The 16749-nt window shown below is 60.0% G+C and overlaps 2 protein-coding genes across 2 annotated transcripts; one reads left to right on the top strand and one right to left on the bottom strand.

The window, feature by feature from the left end:
* The first annotated feature begins 1507 nt into the window (after positions 1-1507).
* LOC138805089 (G-protein coupled receptor family C group 5 member D-like) lies at positions 1508-9328 on the top strand. The gene is made up of 3 exons (XM_069989672.1): positions 1508-2402; positions 7577-7644; positions 9263-9328. The coding sequence occupies exons 1-3, from the start codon at positions 1508-1510 to the stop codon at positions 9326-9328; spliced, it is 1029 nt and encodes a 342-aa protein (XP_069845773.1).
* Positions 9329-11346: 2018 nt separating this feature from the next.
* On the bottom strand, positions 11347-16097 carry LOC138805087 (retinoic acid-induced protein 3-like). The gene is made up of 4 exons (XM_069989671.1): positions 16063-16097; positions 12964-13894; positions 11938-11996; positions 11347-11814 (listed from the first exon to the last, which is right to left on the bottom strand). Exons 2-4 carry the CDS (start codon positions 13886-13888, stop codon positions 11719-11721), a joined length of 1080 nt encoding a protein of 359 aa, XP_069845772.1. The 5' UTR covers positions 13889-13894; positions 16063-16097; the 3' UTR covers positions 11347-11718.
* Positions 16098-16749: the final 652 nt, after the last annotated feature.

The raw sequence follows: 16749 nt of genomic DNA, 5'->3' as shown, positions 1-16749 counted from the left end.
GGGCAGAGATTAAAGAAGGGGAGTCACGGCTCCTCACTCACTCACACTGAGCAGCCTCCGCCTCGCGTGGACACAGGTGAGTCGGGTGCCGGCCTTGCCAGCTCCCAGGCAGGGGCCGCCGAGCCAGGGCGCAGGGGTCAGGAAGGCCAGGGGAGGGGGGCCGGCATGCGGCTCTGAGTGCTGGTTTGGGGTTACCCAAGCAGGGGGGACGGCTGGACTCCAGGCTGCCCCTCTGGGTGCTGAGGGTCATTTAATGCCTGCCACTCGAGCTTCCTGAGTACACAATACTGTGTGTTTGCCTTCCGAGGAGAAAATCAGGTGGGAAAACAGGTGAACTTCCAGCCCGCTGACAAGTCGGGGTTACCTGTAATGCCAATTCCCCTCTCTGAGGGCCACCTGTATGCGTCTCTGGTTTTCTCAGCGCCCTAAGGAAGCGTGGTATTTAAACAGGTATCAGAGCCGGGCACCGGTGCTCACGCCTGTCGTCCCAGCTACTCAGGAGGCCGAGCTCGGAGGATCAGGGTTGAGCCCGGGTGGGAAAGTCTGTGAGACTCTGATCTCCAAGGAACCACAAACAGCCAGACCTAGAACTGTGGCTCAAGTGGTAGAGCGCCAGCCTTGAGCACAAAGGCTCAGGGACAGAGCCCAGGCCCTGAGTTCAAGCCCCAGGACTGGCACAAATAAATAGGTATTACCAGGCACTTGTGGCTCACGCCTGTCATCCTAGTTACTCAGGAGGCTGAGATCTGAGGAGCTCAGTTCAAAGCCAGCCTGGACAAGAAAGTCCGTATGATTTATCTCCAAGAAACTATAAAAAGCCATAAGTTGGGGATGGGAAGGTGGCTCAGTGGTAGAGTGCTCACCTAGCATGTGTGAAGACCTGGGTTCGATTCCTCAGCACCACATACACAGGAAAAAGCCAGAAGTGGAGCTGTGGTTCAAGCGGTAGAGTGCTAGCCTTGAGCAAAAGCAGCTCAGGGACAGTGCCCAGGCCCTGAGTTCAAGCCCCAGGACTGGCACCAAGTAGATATCAGAAGTCAAACAAGATGTAACTTGAAGCTGGGTGCCGGTAGCTCACGCCTGTCGTCCCAGCAATTCAGGAGATCTGAGGATCGTGGTTCAAAGCCAGCCTGGGCACGAAAGTCTGTGAGACTCTGATCTCCAGTGAACCACTAGAAAACCAGAAGGGGTGCTGTGGCTCAAGTGGTAGAGCGCCAGCCTTGAGTGAAAGAGCTCAGCGACAGCGCCCAGGCCCTGAGTTCAAGGCCCAAATCAAACTCAAGAGTTAAAGAAGAAAGCAGGATGTGCGTCTGCCACAGTGTCCCGGGGGCATCCGATCCTTTGAGATGCGGGTGTCTCCATCCAGGTTGGGAGAAGAGCTGATGCCCAGGCCCTGGGCACACACCCCACCCCAGGCCGCACCAGGCCCCCCTGGACGCGGGCTGGGCCTCACCCCGCGCATTCATTTTACGCAGGGAACCGGAGCGCGCCCCACCCGTCGGCCGCCATGTTCGAGGACTGCGTGAAGTCCGCCGAGGAGCACTACCTGTTCTGTGACGATGAGGGGCCCTGGGCCGTGGTCCTGGAGTCCCTGGCGGCCATCGGCATCGTGGTGACCATCCTGCTCCTCCTGGCCGTCCTGTTCCTGCTGCGGCGCGTGCAGGAGTGCGCGCGCTGGAACGTGCTCCCCACGCAGTTCCTCTTCCTGCTGGGGGTGCTGGGCCTCTTCGGCCTGGCCTTCGCCTTCATCCTGCCGCTCAGCCACCGCACGGCGCCCGTGCGCTTCTTCCTCTTCGGCGTCCTCTTCGCGCTCTGCTTCTCCTGCCTCTTGGCCCACGCGTCCAACCTGGTGCGCATGGCGCGCAGCTGCGGCTCTTTCTCCTGGCCCACGCTGCTGGCCATCGCCGTGGGGCTGAGCCTGCTGCAGACGGTGCTGGCCATCGAGTACGTGACCCTGGTGACCACGCGCGGCCCCACCTTCGAGCGCATGACCCCCGAGCAGCTCAACGTGGACTTCGTGGCGCTCACGGTCTACGTGCTGCTGCTCCTGGCGCTCACGCTCTTCGTGGCCAAGGCGGCCTTCTGCGGGCCGTGTGAGCGCTGGCGGCGGCCCGGCCGGCTCATCTTCGCCACGGCGCTCGTGTCCGCCGTCATCTGGGCCACCTGGATCGCCATGCTCACCCGGGGGAACCCGCAGCTGCAGCGGCAGCCGCACTGGGACGATGCTGTCGTCTGCATCGGCCTGGTCACCAATGCCTGGGCCTTCCTCTTCATCTACATCATCCCGGAGCTCTGCCTGCTCTACCGGGCCTGCCGCCAGGACGGCCCCGCCCCGGCTCATGCCTGCCCAGCCCCGGTCTACCAGCGCGGCCTGCGGATGGATAACCAGGAGCTATCCCGAGGTAATGAGCCCCCCCCCCCCCCCAGATTCAGAAAAGAAGGGCGGGCAGAGACCAGAGAGCAAACACAGGGCTCAGGACAGCAGGATGGGCTACAAAGGAAGGGTCAGCTTTGGGGGAACTTCATGGTCCAAGTGGGGAGCCGGGCACTGGTGGGCACAGCTATAATCCCAGCTACTTTGGAAGCTGAGGACCAACGTTCAAAGTCAGGCTTGTGGGAAAGTGCTGGAGACTCTGATCTCCAATAGACCATTAAAAAATAATAATAATGGGCTGGGCAGGTGGCTCAGTGGTAGAGTGCTCGCCTCACATGCATGAGGCCCTGGGTTTGATTTCTCAGTATCACATAAGCAGAAAAAGCCAGAAGTGGTGCTGTGGCTCAAGTGGTAGATGCTAGCCTTGAGCTGAAGAGCTGAGGGACAGCACCCAGGCCCAGAGTTCAGGCCCCACGACCGACACACAAAATAATAATAATAATAATAATAATAGGGGCTGGGAAGGTGGCTCAGTGGTAGAGTGCTTGCCTTGCATGCATGAGGCCCTGGGTTCGATTCCTCAGCACCATATAAGCAAAAAGAAAAAAGCCGGAAGTGGTGCTGTGGCTCAAGTGGTAGAGCACCAGCCTTGAGCTGAAAAGCTGAGGGACAGCGCCCAGGCCCAGAGTTCGGGCCCCCCCCCCAAAATAATAATAATAATGGTCTGGGAAGGTGGCTCAGTGGTAGAGTGCTTGCCTCATATGCATGAGTTCCTGGGTTCGATTCCTCAGTACCACATACACAGAAAAAGCCAGAAGTGGCACTGTGGTTCAAATGGTAGAGTGCTAAGTCTTGAACAAAAGCAGCTCAGGGACAGCGCCCAGGTCCTGAGCTCAAGCCCAGGACTGGCAAAATAAATTAAGGTGGAAGTGGAGCTGTGGTTCAAATGGTAGAGCATGAGCCTTGAGAAAAAAAAAAAACTCAGAGACAGTGCCCAGGCCCTGAGTTCAAAGCCCCAGAACCAGCACACACACACACACACACACACACACACACACACACACACACACGCACGTGCAGAATGAAGGTTAAATTTTTATGAATAAATAAATGACATTTTCCAAAGCACAGAAGCTTTATGGAGAAAAGCCAAGAAAGAAATGAGTCAAAGGCCCCGAATAAATAAGACGTGACTTCTAAAGTGCTCGAGCTACCCTCCCCCCCAAAAAAAGAGGCACCCACAAAATAATGAGCCTAACCCAGCCCCAAATTAGGCTTGGCCTGTCCAGTCATCAGACATCAAAGCCCAGCCCGGGTGTCTCTGCTGGGCCTTGGAGCCCAAAAGCCAAAGACTTTTGGAGTCTCCAAGCTAATTTAAGCGAGCATCACTTTAAACCAGCTTGCGAGAGTCTGACCTCCAACTGAGGTCACAGCCCACCACCCCCAGCTCTGCTTCGCAGGGGATTTGCTTTGCTGTTGGCAATCTTGCTCAAGGTTTTAAACGACAAGCAACCCCCTCATCTAAATTCCCAGAGAAAGCCCCAGACTGTTGGATGATGGAGACTCACAAGGCAACGCAGCCCACGCATGCGTGGGAATTTCCAGGTCACACCTTTGTCCACGAGGAAGACCACACTAACCTGGCTCTATTTTGCTCGGGAATGTCTTATTCATGGACACAGATGCTGGGGCCTCCCTTCCCCCGCCCGCACCTTGCAAACCGGGTGAAATCAGTTCATTTCAGTTATCTGGGAATATATCAGACCTCATTAACACACTTTCTGAACCCCTCCTGGATTTTCCTCAGGCCAGCGTGGTAGTTTATGTCCTTTTCAGGGTCTGTAACAGGCGAACGATGTCTCGCATTTTAGCGTTGCTGTGTAATGGCGATGTTCTTTTATTTATTTATATTTTTTTCAATAATTTTTTCTCTTTAATTTTTTAAGTTTGTGTATGTAGCACTGAGGAATCTAACCCAGGGCTTCATGCATGCTAGGCAAGCACTCAGCCACTGAGCCACATTCCCAGCTCTGGTATTCTTTTTTTTATTTTTTGGTCCTAGGTCTTGAACTCAGGACCTGGGCGCTGTCCCTGAGCTCTATCACTCAAGGCTGGTGCTCTACTACTTGAGCCACAGCTCCACTTTCAGTTTTCTGGTGGTTCATTGGAGTTAAGAGTCTCATGTACTTTCCTGTCCGGGCTGGCTTTGAACCACAATTCTTAGATCTCAGCCTCCTGAGTAGCTGGGATGACAGGCAGGAGCCACCAGCTAGCCCCGATCTTCTTTTGCCTAGTATTTGGCACGCATCATAGTCAAAATTTTCATATGAGCTTTCCTTATAAGCGAGCGTATGCTACAACAAATCGCCTATCCAGGTGAAGTTTGGTTTAGATAAAGTCAGTCACTGGTCCTTGTTGATTTTGTTGATAGGGCCCAGGACCTTGGTATCCTGCCTGTAAGATGTGCTCATGCTTGCCGGCCAGAAAGTCAGTCATCTTTCTTGAGAATTCTTTCCATAGTTCTGGCTGGAAAAGAGGACCAAGTGGCTGAGTGTAACCAGCATTGGGCTGGTTACAGAGCCGGGTGCCTGTGGCTCACGCCTGTCTTCCCAGCTACTTGGAAGGCTGCGATCTGAGGATCTCAGTTTGAAGTTAGCCTGGACAGAAAAGTCTGTGAGATCCTTATCTCCAGTGAACCACCCAAAAGCCAAAAGTGGAACTGTGGCTCAAGCGGTAGAGCACCAGCCTTGAGCACAAAAGCTCAGGGACAGCATCCAGGCCGAGTTCAAGCCCCAGTATCAACATTTTAAAAATACACTTAATAAAAAGGTGCAGGGCTTGGGCAGGTGGCTCAGTGGTACAGTGCTCACCTAGCATGCACGAAGCCCTGGGTTCAATTCTTCAGTACCACATATACAGAAAAAGCTGGAAATGGTGCTGTGGCTCAAGTGGTAGAGCGCTAGCTTGGAGCAAAAGAAGCTCAGGGGCGGTTCCCAGGCCCTGAGTTCAAGTCCCAAGACTGGCAATATCAATAATAATAATAATAATGTGCAGAATTGCACCTTGTTAGCAAAATGTACACATAGCTAGGAAATAAGAATTGGGCCTAGCAACATCTGGAATGTTCTGTGGGTCTTAAGCAGACAGGGCCGAGCCGCTTGGACTGCGTCGTGGTCAGGAGGGCATGGTGGGCAGACCGTCCGCGTCTTCTGTCTGTCTGCCTGTCTGTCCGTCTGTCTCTTTGCCCTGCCCCGATCGCACGGTGTTGTGATGAATTCGACTCTGTCAGCATGCCATGGGCACCCATGACCCACCTGGTCTAGCCGTGTCACAGTGGCTAGGCCTCGTCCTGGGCCACCCTGGGCCAGCTGGGTCACGGCGCCTGCCGGGCGGGGGGCTTGGGGTAATCGGGAGATGGTGGACAACGCTGCTGGGCAATTAAGATTTCCATTTCCTAGAAATCTAAGCCGCCCCTCCCCGGAGCGGCTGACGGACTTAATCCTAAGAGATTGGAACATCTGTTCCAGGGAGATAAATGCCATCACTACCAAGCAGCCGGGGGTGAACACCCCAGGCCCGGCGTGGAAAGGTCCCCCGAGACACCATGGGCGGCTTGGATCTGCTGCTCTGCCCCAGAATTTCCAGCCACAGACAGACAGACGGACATGCATCTCTATAGCACCCATGAAGCCCTGGGTTCAATTCCTCAGCACCACATACACAGAAAAAGCCAGGAGTGGCGCTAGGGCTCAAGTAGTAGAGCACCAGCCATGAGCCAAAGCAGCTCAGGGACAGCGCCCAGGCCCTGAGTTCAAGTCTCAGGACTGGCCAAAAAAAAAAAAATCAGCTCAGCCTCCCACCATGTTTCCTAGCCAATACCAACTTCTTGCCGATTCTCCATGTTTGGTTTTCCTCAGGGCCCCTCGGCCTTACCAAAGAGACCCAAGTGGGGGACTAGAGGCGTGGTTCAGGCAGTAGAGGGCCAGCCATTGAACTTGAGTGTCAGGTAGCAAGTTCAAGTCCTAGTCTGGGGGTGGTGGGGAGAGGGAGGGAGGGAGAGAAGGAAAGGAAGGAGAGAAGGAGGGAAGGAAGGAAGGAAGGAAGGAAGGAAGGAAGGAAGGAAGGAAGGAAGGAAGGAAGGAAGGCAGGCAGGCAGGCAGGCAGGCAGGCAGGCGGGCCCTGGGTTCAGGGCACTGTGTGGCTCTAGCTCGTTTTCCCCCTGGAAGCCCTTGTGTCACTCTCTGGAATTCCGTGGGCTCCATGGCGGTTGGGAGGCCGGGATGTGGAGGGTCAGGGACAAGGAGGGGGCGTTGTGGTTCTGATCCAGGCAGGTGGGAGAGTTCGGCTCAGGTCTGCGCTGTGCTACTGGAGGCCTAGGGCACTGTGGCGTGCTGACACTGGAAGGAAGGATCTAGAATCCCTTCACCATGAGGAAGCGGTGGGTTTCTGGAGACACGGGTGTATTTCCACCCCTTGTGTGTGTACACATCTGGAGACGCATCTGCTGACCTGTGACTGGATGGCTATGAGATTCGAACCCAGGGCCCAGTGCTTGCCAGGCAGGAGGCCCTAGTGCCTGAGCCTCGCTTCTGGCCGCCGGTTGTGGTTCCAGGGAAGAGGGGGCCGGCAGCAGCGAGCGCAGAGCTGGCCGCGGGCTGGGGCTTTGAGGCTCAGCGATGCATCTCACAAACGCCCGGCCAGACCCAGCACCCCAGCCTCCAGGAGCCTGTGGTCACAGCCGGGCACCAGTGGCTCACACCTAATCCCAGCGACTCAGGAGGCTGAGATCTGAGGATCGCCGTTCAAAGCCAGCCCAGGGCAGGAAAGTCTGTGAGACTCTTATGTCCAATGAACCACCAGAAAACCAGAAGTGGAGCTGTGGCTCAAGTAGTAGAGCACCAGCCTTGAACAAAAGAGCTCAGGGACAGCGCCCAGGCCCCAAGTTCAAGGCCCAAGACCAGCAAAAAAAAAAAAAAAAAAAATCACTGCCCAGCCTATGTTCCAGGCTATCCCGTCCACCGCCCGGCCTGTGTTCCAGGCTATCCCGTCCACCGCCCGGCCTGTGTTCCAGGCTATCCCGTCCACTACCTGGCCTGATTGTTCCAGGCTATCCCGTCCACCGCCTGGCCCGCCCCGTGCTCAGGCCGACACCCCGCAATCCCCGACACTAACCCAGGCCTTCCTCCCCGCTTTGGCTTGCAGCCCGAGACAGCGAAGGAGCTGAGGAGGATGTAGCCTTAACCCCCCATGGCGTCCCCCTCCAGCCGCAGGTAAATGCCCCCCATTCGCCCTCCCAGGAGGGGCCAGCCAGCGCCCTTCCCATAGCCCTCAGGATCCAGAGACAGACAGACAGACAGAGAGTGCACAGGCAAGGCAGCTCCACCCCCAGATCCTGCGGTACTTGACCCATCCCAACTCAAACCCCATGAGACACAAGGCCCCCCCCCCACCATCATCCGGCACAAACCCCACGCTTTCCAATGCCTCCATTGATGCAGAGGCACAGGGCGGGGGAGGGGGGACTCCCGCCTGGCATCCTAGCCACTCAGGAGGCTGAGATCTGAGGATCGAGGTTGGAGGCCAGCCCAGGCAGGGAAGTCCATGATCCTCTGACCTCCAATGAACCACCAGAAAACCAGAGGTGGCGCTGTGGCTCAAGTGGTAGAGCACCAGCCTAGAGTGAAAGAGCTCAGGGATGGCGCCCAGGCCCTGAGTTCAAGCCCCACAACCAACCCCACCACCCCCAAAAAAAGAAGCTTGTTAATGAGCAGTTGGGTTCGTTGGGCTCCAGACCCCAGGAACCCACGGGGGATTGACTGACAGGGAGGGAGTGCTGCATTCTAGAGGCTTCTCAATAGCAGGGACACTTCTACACATGCCCAGAGTGTACCTCCATCCGAACCCCCTCCCCTCTCCCCTCCCTCCCCCTCCCCTCCCCTCCCTTCCCTCTCGTCCCCACTTCTTTGGTTTATTTTGCTTGCCAGTCATGGGGCCTGAACTCTGGGCTCTTCAGCTCTAGCGCTCTACCACTTGAGCCATAGCACCACTTCCAGCTTTCTGCTTATGTGGTGCTGAGGAATCGAACCCAGGTCTTCGTGCATGCAAGGCGAGCGCTCTACCACTGAGCCGCCTTCCCGGCCCTCTCCACTTCTTAAAACAATGTCAGCGGGTGTTTTCCTATTTGCACACGTGCACACCACGTGAACGGTCACCTTTGTCCTGCCCCTGCCCACTGCACAGTGGAGCCGGTGCCTGGGCCCCGTGTTGTGTTCCACCAGCACGTGTGGACTGTGTACAGGATCCGAGTGCACACGTGGGGGGATCTGTGTGCACACGCATGTGGACTGCGTACAGAATATCTGTGTGCACATGCATGTGGACTTGCACAGAATCTGTGTGCACACGCATGTGGGCTGCATACAGAATCTGTGTGCACATGCATCTGGACCCTGTACAGGATCCGTGTGCACACGTGTGTGGACTGTGTATGGGGTCCATGTGCACACGTGTGGACCGTATACAGGATCTGCGTGCATGGAGTCTATAAGCTCGTCTATAGTTTTCATTCCCTCCCCGCCAAACGCCAGCCTTCAGCAAAGCCTTCTGGAAGTTTCCTATCCTCATACATCAATGCAATCGATTTCCATGACTCTCTTCCTTTCTCCCAACCCCTCTTACAGTCCCATGGACACGTGACGAGACAGACAGGCAGGCAGACAGAGAAAGGGAGAGAGACAGAGGAAGAGAGACAGGCAGACAGACAGACAGAGCCAGAGGGGCAGGGACGGGCCGCGGACAGACAGAGGGACAGCCCTCGGGGAGCGCATGCGCGCTGGACGTGGGCCTCCGCTGGCTGGGCTGACCTCGTGTGCATTTCCTCCTCCGCAGACTGCTGAGCCCTCGCAGGGCCAACTCCTCCCCAGGACCGACCTGAGCGTGGACGCGGCCGTGTGAGCGGACTCCGCCCCGCGGACCCCAGACGGACCCCCGCCTGGCCAGGCCCCTCGGACCCCGGCGACCCCCACCCGGCCTGGCCTCTCAGACCCCGGCAACCCCCACCCAGCCAGGCCCCTCGGACCCCAGCCCCCACCCCACCCCGGCCCCCCACACCAATTACAACCCTGCTGCCCTGGCCCCGGCTCTACGTCTTTCTTCACCCACGTTGCTTGCAGGTGGTGTGGGGGGAACAGGGGAGGTAGTGGGGCCCCAGCCTGAGGACACCGCCACGTGACAGCCCCGTGACATGGGGGCCACATGAGCAGACCCTCCTCCTGTTAGCTTTTAACCACACAGAAAATATGTGTGTGACAAAAGTTGACCACTGAGGGGCACTGGTGCTCACGCCTGGCATCCCAGCCACTCAGGAGGCTGAGATCTGAGGATCGCGGTTCAAAGCCAGCCTGGGCAGGAAAGTCCGTGAGACTCTGATCTCCAACCAGAAAACCAGAAGTGGAGCTGTGGCTCAAGTGGTAGAGCACCAGCCTTGAGTGAAAGAGCTCAGGGACAGTGCTCAGGCCCTGAGTTCGACTCATGACACACACACACACACACACACACACACACACACACACACACACACACACAAAACTTAGTCAACTGAGGGCAATGGTGGGACAGGAAGGAAAGGAGGAAGCAACAGCGGGTGCACAGAATGCACGTGGGAGGATTGAGCAGGCTGTGTGTGTGTGTGTGTGTGTGTGTGTGTGTGTGTGTGTGCATGCACATGCGCACGTGCACACAGGGCCCCTGTCCCATTTGGCCAAAGCCCTGGATGTGAGCTCATGCACAGACACAGCCCCTCAACGCTCTACCCAACCCACCACAGCGCTGGGACCTCAGGCTCCGCTGGGCGGACTCTGGGGCTTGGAAAAAGGGGAGCCAAAATAATAGAGTGGGTCCACATAGCCCCCCATGCTCCCCCAAATAAAGCCCCCAGGGGACCAGCAGGGAGGGGCTGGGCCGGGCTGGGGGGGGGGGCTGAGCCGTCTTGGTGCGGTTACAGTGGCTTCAGAACTCTGGTCTCAGCCGCTGCCCAGCTGCTGCACCCGCTGCTCAGCCAGGGCTGTTTTGCGTTCGTTCTGAAACTTTTCTGCGCGTGTCATCCAGTTTTCTGGTGGTTCATGGAAGACCAGAGTCTCACGGGCAAGTGTCCTGCCCCGGCTGGCTTTGAACCTCGACCCTCAGATCTCAGCCTCCTGAGTGGCTGGGATGACAGGCGTGAGCTTTACCTGATCCCAGAAAGGAGGCAGGAGGTGGGAAGGAGGGGGGCAGGAAGGAGAGGGGCAGATGGTTCCCAGCTCTTAGGGCACCCCTAGAAATGAAGGAGACCAGAGCCTTCATTTCACAAGCACAGGCACTGCCTGTGGACGGGCCGGCGGGCGGGCAGGCGGGTGGGTGGGTAGGAGGGAGGGCGGGAGGGAGGGCTCCTGCACACCCCACAGAGGCCTGCGGGCTGGGACCAGCGCCGGCTTCCATCGGGTAAAGCTCAAGGTTGGGCTTTACCGCCACCTGGCGGCCATGTCAGGCACAGCAACCCCAGAGGCGGGTGGAAATCTGAGACCTTGGAGGAGAGAAAGACTACCTGACCGCTCCAGGCTCTGTTGGGGAGGCTGGGACTGGGAGGATCACTATTTGAGCCCGGGGGTGGAGGGGTGCAGGAGTGGGGTGAGATCCCAGCTCAACCAACAAGAAGCCGGGCACTGTGGTAGCGCCTGTAACCCATCTAATGAAGTCAGCCTCACTGGGAGGGTGGCCGGCCAAGCCAGAAAGGAGATCTCGCTGCAAAAATGTGAGTGGGGGGTGTGGCTCAAGCAGTCGAACACCTTCCCGGCAAGGGTGAGGCTGTGAGTTCAAACCCGGATGAGGTGCGTCGCGTGCACACACGCGTGTGCACACACACACAGGTGCGCAGTGGGGAAACCTGCCCACCCCCAAGGGACATGGGGCCAGGTCCTGACGCATCCACACTGCGATCGGAGGCTCAGCAACACGCCCCATGCTTTATTGCAGACCTGGAGGGTGACGGCACCGCGTGGGTGAGTGTGTGACCTGGCGGAGGCAGGGAGGCCGGGCGGGTGGAGGCTCGGCCCGGCTGGGTGTGCTGTGGCCAAACTGAGGTCACTCCTGGCACTGACCATGCAGGCTTGTGGGCGCCGGACACCCTTCAGTCATCGGTAACGGTGCAGAGAGTCTGGCCCTGAGTCCCAGATACCACCGTGTGGTGAGGATCTGGGGTGAGGCCTCTCGGCCCAGCGCCCGCGTGGACGGTGGGCCATCCCTGTGACAGTGGTCTCCAGGGCTCGATGTGCACCCCGGGACACAGGCCGGCTGTGTGGCCGGCGGGCTCAGCGGCCCCCCTTCCGGCCGTCATAGTCGGTGTAGGGGCTGCTGGGCCAGGCCTGGGCCCGGGGGATGGAGAACTCCTGGGCAGGGGCCCGGTCCTAAGAAGGAAGAGACCACACGGTTCATCCTGCCCAGCCCTGGCCTCCGTGGGTGTCCACGGAATCCCAGCCCGGCCACCCCACCCCACGGCAGCCTGGCTTCCTGGGCGCATGGACCGTCACCTGCAGCTGGAAGTGGGTGGAGTACGGGGCGTGGGGCGAGGCGCCCGGCGCTGGCGGACCTGCGGAGGGAGAGGAGACGCATGGGACCCCGGCCCCGGCCGGTCACTCCTCACACATGACCACCCCATACATACAAGGTCCATCAGCAAACCGGGAGGTTCAGCCCTCAGGGCTGCAATCAGAAGCAAGGCCGGCTGCAGGAATGAATGAATGAATGACAGCAGACACTTGGACTAATGAATGAAGCATAGGGTCTCGGCTGGGGGTGATGCCAGCGGCATGAATGAGTGACAGCCGAGTGAATGGATGAATGAATGAATGACACGTCCCCCGTGGCCCAGAGGAGGCCCACTCCAGCACCCGCCTGCCCACAAGGCCACTCCAAGGGTGCATGGGAGAAGTCCGCTCAGGCTGAGCAGGGCAGCTCACGCCTGTAACCCCAGCTGTCCGGGAGGGGTGAGGAGAATCACAAGAGCTCAATCCCAGCAGCTCTCACACAGAGCGAGGGGGAGGGGTGCTGAGAGGTGATAGAGTCACAAGAGGCCAGCATTGACTATGAGAGAGAGTGTGTGTGTGTATTCATTGGTCCTGGGTCTTGAACTCAGGGCCTGGGCACTGTCCCTGAGCTCTTTCACTCAGGGCTGGCGCTCTACCACTTGAGCCACAGCACCACTTCTGGTTGTCTGGTGGTTCATGGGAGACCAGAGTCTCACGGACTTTCCTGCCCGGGGTTGGCTTTGAACCGCGATCCTCAGACCTCAGCCTCTGGAGGAGCTGGGATGACCGGCGTGAGCTGTGGGCGCTGGGCAGCTCTCCTTTCTTTGGTTTGTTTCATTTTGCATTTCCATCTCGGGGTCAGAACCCAAGGGCCTCGTCCGGCCCTCGGCCACTCCTCACCTCCTGGCTTCCAGCGCAGCAGGGACTACAGGCGTGCGCTACTGTCCGGGTCAGGGTCTCCCTCCGGCCCCCGAGGCGCACGCAGCAGCCCGGGCCGGGGGGGGGGGGGGTTGGGAGGATGGGGGTTACCTGTCTGGGCCTCCTCGGAGGTGAAGGCCGGGTTGTGCAGGCCGAGGCGCGGCGTGAGGAGCCGCGGCTGGCATGGCGCGTCCTCGGCGGGGTAGTCTCGGGGGTCGCGCTGCTTAGTGAGCTGCAGGAACTCGGGGAGCACGAAGGCGGCCAGGAACAGCCAGCCGTTGGCCACCAGCGCGGCGCCCAGCACGGCGTCGTCCCACTGGGGCCCGGGCTCGGGCCGCAGCAGCAGCGCGATCCAGGAGGCCCAGAGGGCGGCGGCCAGCAGCGCGGTGAGGCCGGCGCGGGCGCCCAGGCGCCGCCAGGCGGGGAAGGGCCCGCGCAGGGCCAGCGCGGCGGCGGCCAGCGTGGCGGCCAGCAGCGCCATGGCGAACAGCAGCAGCAGCACGAAGTCCTCGTTGCGCCGGGGCGCGGGCATGGCGGCGAACACGTCGGCGCGCGTGCGGTTCATGGCCAGCACCACGTACTCCACGGCCAGCGCGTCCTGCACCAGGCCGAGGCCCAGCGCCAGCGCCAGCAGCCCGAGGCCCGGCAGCGCGGGCCGGCCGCGCGCCAGGCGCGCCGCGTGCACCGCCAGCGCCAGCAGCGCCGCGAAGCCGGTGCCCGCCGCCGCCGAGAAGCCCACGAGGCGCGCGGGGCCCGTGGCGCCGTCCAGCGGCAGCAGGAAGGCGAAGGTGAGCGCGAACTGCGCCAGCAGCGCGGCCAGCAGCAGCAGCAGCGTGGGCAGCGCGCGCCGCCGGCTCGGGTCCTGCACGCGGCCCGCCGCGCCCGCCAGCCACAGCGCCGCGCACGCCGCCGCCGCCGCGCCCGCCGCCGCGCACGCCTCCAGCGCCACGCCCCACGCCACGCCCACGTCGCACAGCCGGTGGTAGCGCGCGTCCAGGTCCGAGCGGCAGCCGCGGGGGGCCACGGCCTTGCCCATCCCCACCTGCGGGAGGGGGGGGGGACACGGTCACCTCGAAACCCGCCACGACCCTCGGCTACCAGTGGCCAACTTCTAGAATGAGCCCAGAGGGAGAGGGAGGGGGGGGAGGGAAGGAGGGAGGGAAGGAGGGAGGGAAGGAAGGAGGGAGGGAGGGAAGGAAGGACGGAGGGAGGGAAGGAAGGAGGGAGGGGGAGGGAGGGAGGAAGGGAAGAGGAGGGAGGGAAGGAGGGAGGGAAGGAGGGAGGGAAGGAGGGAGAAAGAGGGAAGAAGGGAAGGAGGGAAGGAAGGAAGGAGGGAGGGAGGGAAGGAAGGAGGGAGGGAAGGAAGGAGGGAGGAAGAGAAGGAAGGAAGGAGGGAGGGAAGGAGGGAGAAAGAGGGAAGAAGGGAAGGAGGAAAGGAGGGAAGGAGGGAGGGAGGGAAGGAGGGAGGGAAGGAGGGAGAAAGAGGGAAGAAGGGAAGGAGGAAAGGAAGGAAGGAGGGAGAGAGGGAAGGAAGGAAGTAGGGAGGGAGGGAAGGAAAGAAGGAGGGAGGGAGGGAAGGAAGGAGCGAGGGGGAGGGAGGGAGGAAGGGAAGGAGGGAGGGAAGGAGGGAGAAAGAGGGAAGAAGGGAAGGAGGGAAGGAGGAAAGGAAGGAAGGAGGGAGGGAGGGGGAGGGAGGGAGGAAGGGAAGGAGGGAGAAAGAGGGAAGAAGGGAAGGAAGGAGGGAGGAATAGAAGGAAGGAAGGAGGGAGGGAGGGGAAGGGAAGAAGGGAATGAGGGAGGGGGAGGGAGGAAGGAAGGGAAGAGGAGGGAGGAAGGGAAGGAGGAAAGGAAGGAAAGAGGGAGGAAGGGAAGGAAGGAAGGAGGGAGGGAAGGAAGGAAGGAAGGAGGAAGGGAAGAAGGGAAGGAGGGAATGAAAGGGAGAGGAGGGGGAGGGAGGGAGGGAACAGGAGGGAGGAAGGGAGGGAGGGAGGGGAAGGGAAGGAGGGAATGAGAGGGAGAGGGAGGGAGGAAGGGAAGGAAGAAGGGAGGGAAGGAGAGAGGAAAGGAGAGAGGGAAGGAGGGAGGGAAGGGAAGGGAAGAAGGGAAGGCAGGAGGGAGAAAGGAGGAGGAGAAGGGAGGAAGGGAAGGAGGAGGGAGGGAAGGAGGGGGAGGGAAGGCAGGAGGGAAGGGAAGGGAAGGGAGGGAGACTGTAGGCCGTATAATCTGACCACAATGTACACAAGTTCAACCAAACCAGACTCCCTCAAAAGAAAATACTATTATTTAGCTGTTTCCTGCTCCTTCCACTACCTTTCCTCCACTCCATCTCTTCTTTAAAAGAGCAGGGCTGGGAAGGTGGCTCAGTGGTAGAGCGCTCACCTCACATGCACGAGGCCCTGGGTTCGATTCCTCAGCACCCCATAAGCAGAAAAAGCCGGAAGTGGTGCTGTGGCTCAAGTGGTAGAGCGCTAGCCTTGAACAGAAGAGCTGAAGGACAGTGCCCAGGCCCAGAATTCAGGCCCCAGGACAAAAAAATAGAAGTAAAAGCCAGGCACCGGTGGCTCACGCCTGTCATCCCAGTAACTCAGGAAGCTGAGGACTGAGGATCACGGTTCAAAGCCAGCCTGGACAGTCTGTGAAAACTCGAAGTGGCGCTGTGGCTGAAGTGGTAGAGCGCTAGCCTTGAGCAAAAGAAGCTCAGGGACAGCGCCCAGGCCCAGAGTTCAAGACCCAGGACTGACAAAAAGAAATTAATTGAAATAAAAAAGAGCCATGGGCCTGTAAAGAAGAGCAAAGCCCAGCAGAGCCTCACCCAGCTGTCTCGTTACCCCAGGGGCTGCATGCACACACAGAGGGGGGCGGGCAGACACCCCAGCCCCCCCCCCGCCACTCCCCTCCCTTCCTCTCTGTCCATCTGTGGGAGCAGCCAGCGCCCCCCCCCAGGGCCAGGACCCTCCTGGAGGGGGCGCAGCCCTTCCCAGCCCTGGGCCTGCCTCCTTGGCCTTGTGTGAGCTTTGGGGTACACCTGCCGGGAACCCCAGTGGGACCTCAGGGTCCGGAGGACAGAGGATGGAGGACAGACCAGGGACACCCGCCAGCAGAGCAAGCCCAGAAAGCAGGGGGGGTGCACCTCCCGGGGGGGGTCTCCCCCACCCCATCTCCTCCTGGGGGGGGACAGCTGCAGGTCCTGCGTGCTCCAGCCGCACTCACCCGCAATGCAACCCTGCACAGCCTCCGGGGAGTGTCCTGGGGCTGATGGGGTGGGAGCGGTTTATAAAGGCCACTGTCACCCCGCCAGAGGAGGGGGAGGAGGGGGAGGGGAGGAGGGGGAGGGGTGCCCGGGACAGGAGGGGAGGGCACACCCAGCCCGGGCAAAGTTATGAAAAAAAAGTCTGGGTGCCTGATGTGGTCACTGGAAGTGGGGGGGGGTGAGGGGTGTACCCCCACTCTGCTTAGGATAAAGGGGGGACCAGGGGCAGGGCGCCCAGCCAAAGCCGGGAGGTCAGAGACGCCCCCCCTCCCTGGGAGGAGGGTCTCCCAGGGGGAGGTCTCCGAGGGGGGGTAACCTGGGATGGTGCTCCCCACCCCTCCCGCCCCCCCCTCCTGGTCCCCAGCACTCGAGATAAGAAGGAATGTGAGGAGTTGAGGGAATTTGCATCCTGCTGAAGCCAGGCTCTGTTTACCTGCCCCTCCCTCCCGTCTGAGAACCCCCCTCCCCACTGCCTCTCCTGGGATTGCAGGCCTGCGCTCCCACGCTGGTTTGGAGCCAGCGGGCCAGGCCCGGTGCGCCCTCTTCACCACAGAGAAACCGCAGCCAGCCCTTCCCAGAGCCAGGGATCATCTGCGCCAGGGCGCCTGGGGTGGGGAAGGGGAACAAGGCAGGGGTGGGGGGACTGG

This window comes from Dipodomys merriami, unplaced genomic scaffold (assembly GCF_024711535.1).
Source record: "Dipodomys merriami isolate MVZ:Mamm:240054 unplaced genomic scaffold, mDipMer1.0.p SCAF_384, whole genome shotgun sequence".
NCBI classification, from domain to species: domain Eukaryota; kingdom Metazoa; phylum Chordata; class Mammalia; order Rodentia; family Heteromyidae; genus Dipodomys; species Dipodomys merriami.
This window is presented reverse-complemented; position numbering and strand designations above follow the sequence as displayed.

Coding starts and splice junctions, on each gene's coding strand:
- LOC138805089 (XM_069989672.1), top strand. CDS start 1,508: ATGTTCGAGGACTGCGTGAAGTCCGCCGAGGAGCACTACCTGTTCTGT. Junction 2,403..7,576: donor TAACCAGGAGCTATCCCGAG/GTAATGAGCCCC, acceptor TTTGGCTTGCAG/CCCGAGACAGCGAAGGAGCT. Junction 7,645..9,262: donor GCGTCCCCCTCCAGCCGCAG/GTAAATGCCCCC, acceptor CCTCCTCCGCAG/ACTGCTGAGCCCTCGCAGGG.
- LOC138805087 (XM_069989671.1), bottom strand. CDS start 13,888: ATGGGCAAGGCCGTGGCCCCCCGCGGCTGCCGCTCGGACCTGGACGCG. Junction 11,997..12,963: donor CTCCGAGGAGGCCCAGACAG/GTAACCCCCATC, acceptor CTCCCTCCGCAG/GTCCGCCAGCGCCGGGCGCC. Junction 11,815..11,937: donor CCACCCACTTCCAGCTGCAG/GTGACGGTCCAT, acceptor CTTCCTTCTTAG/GACCGGGCCCCTGCCCAGGA.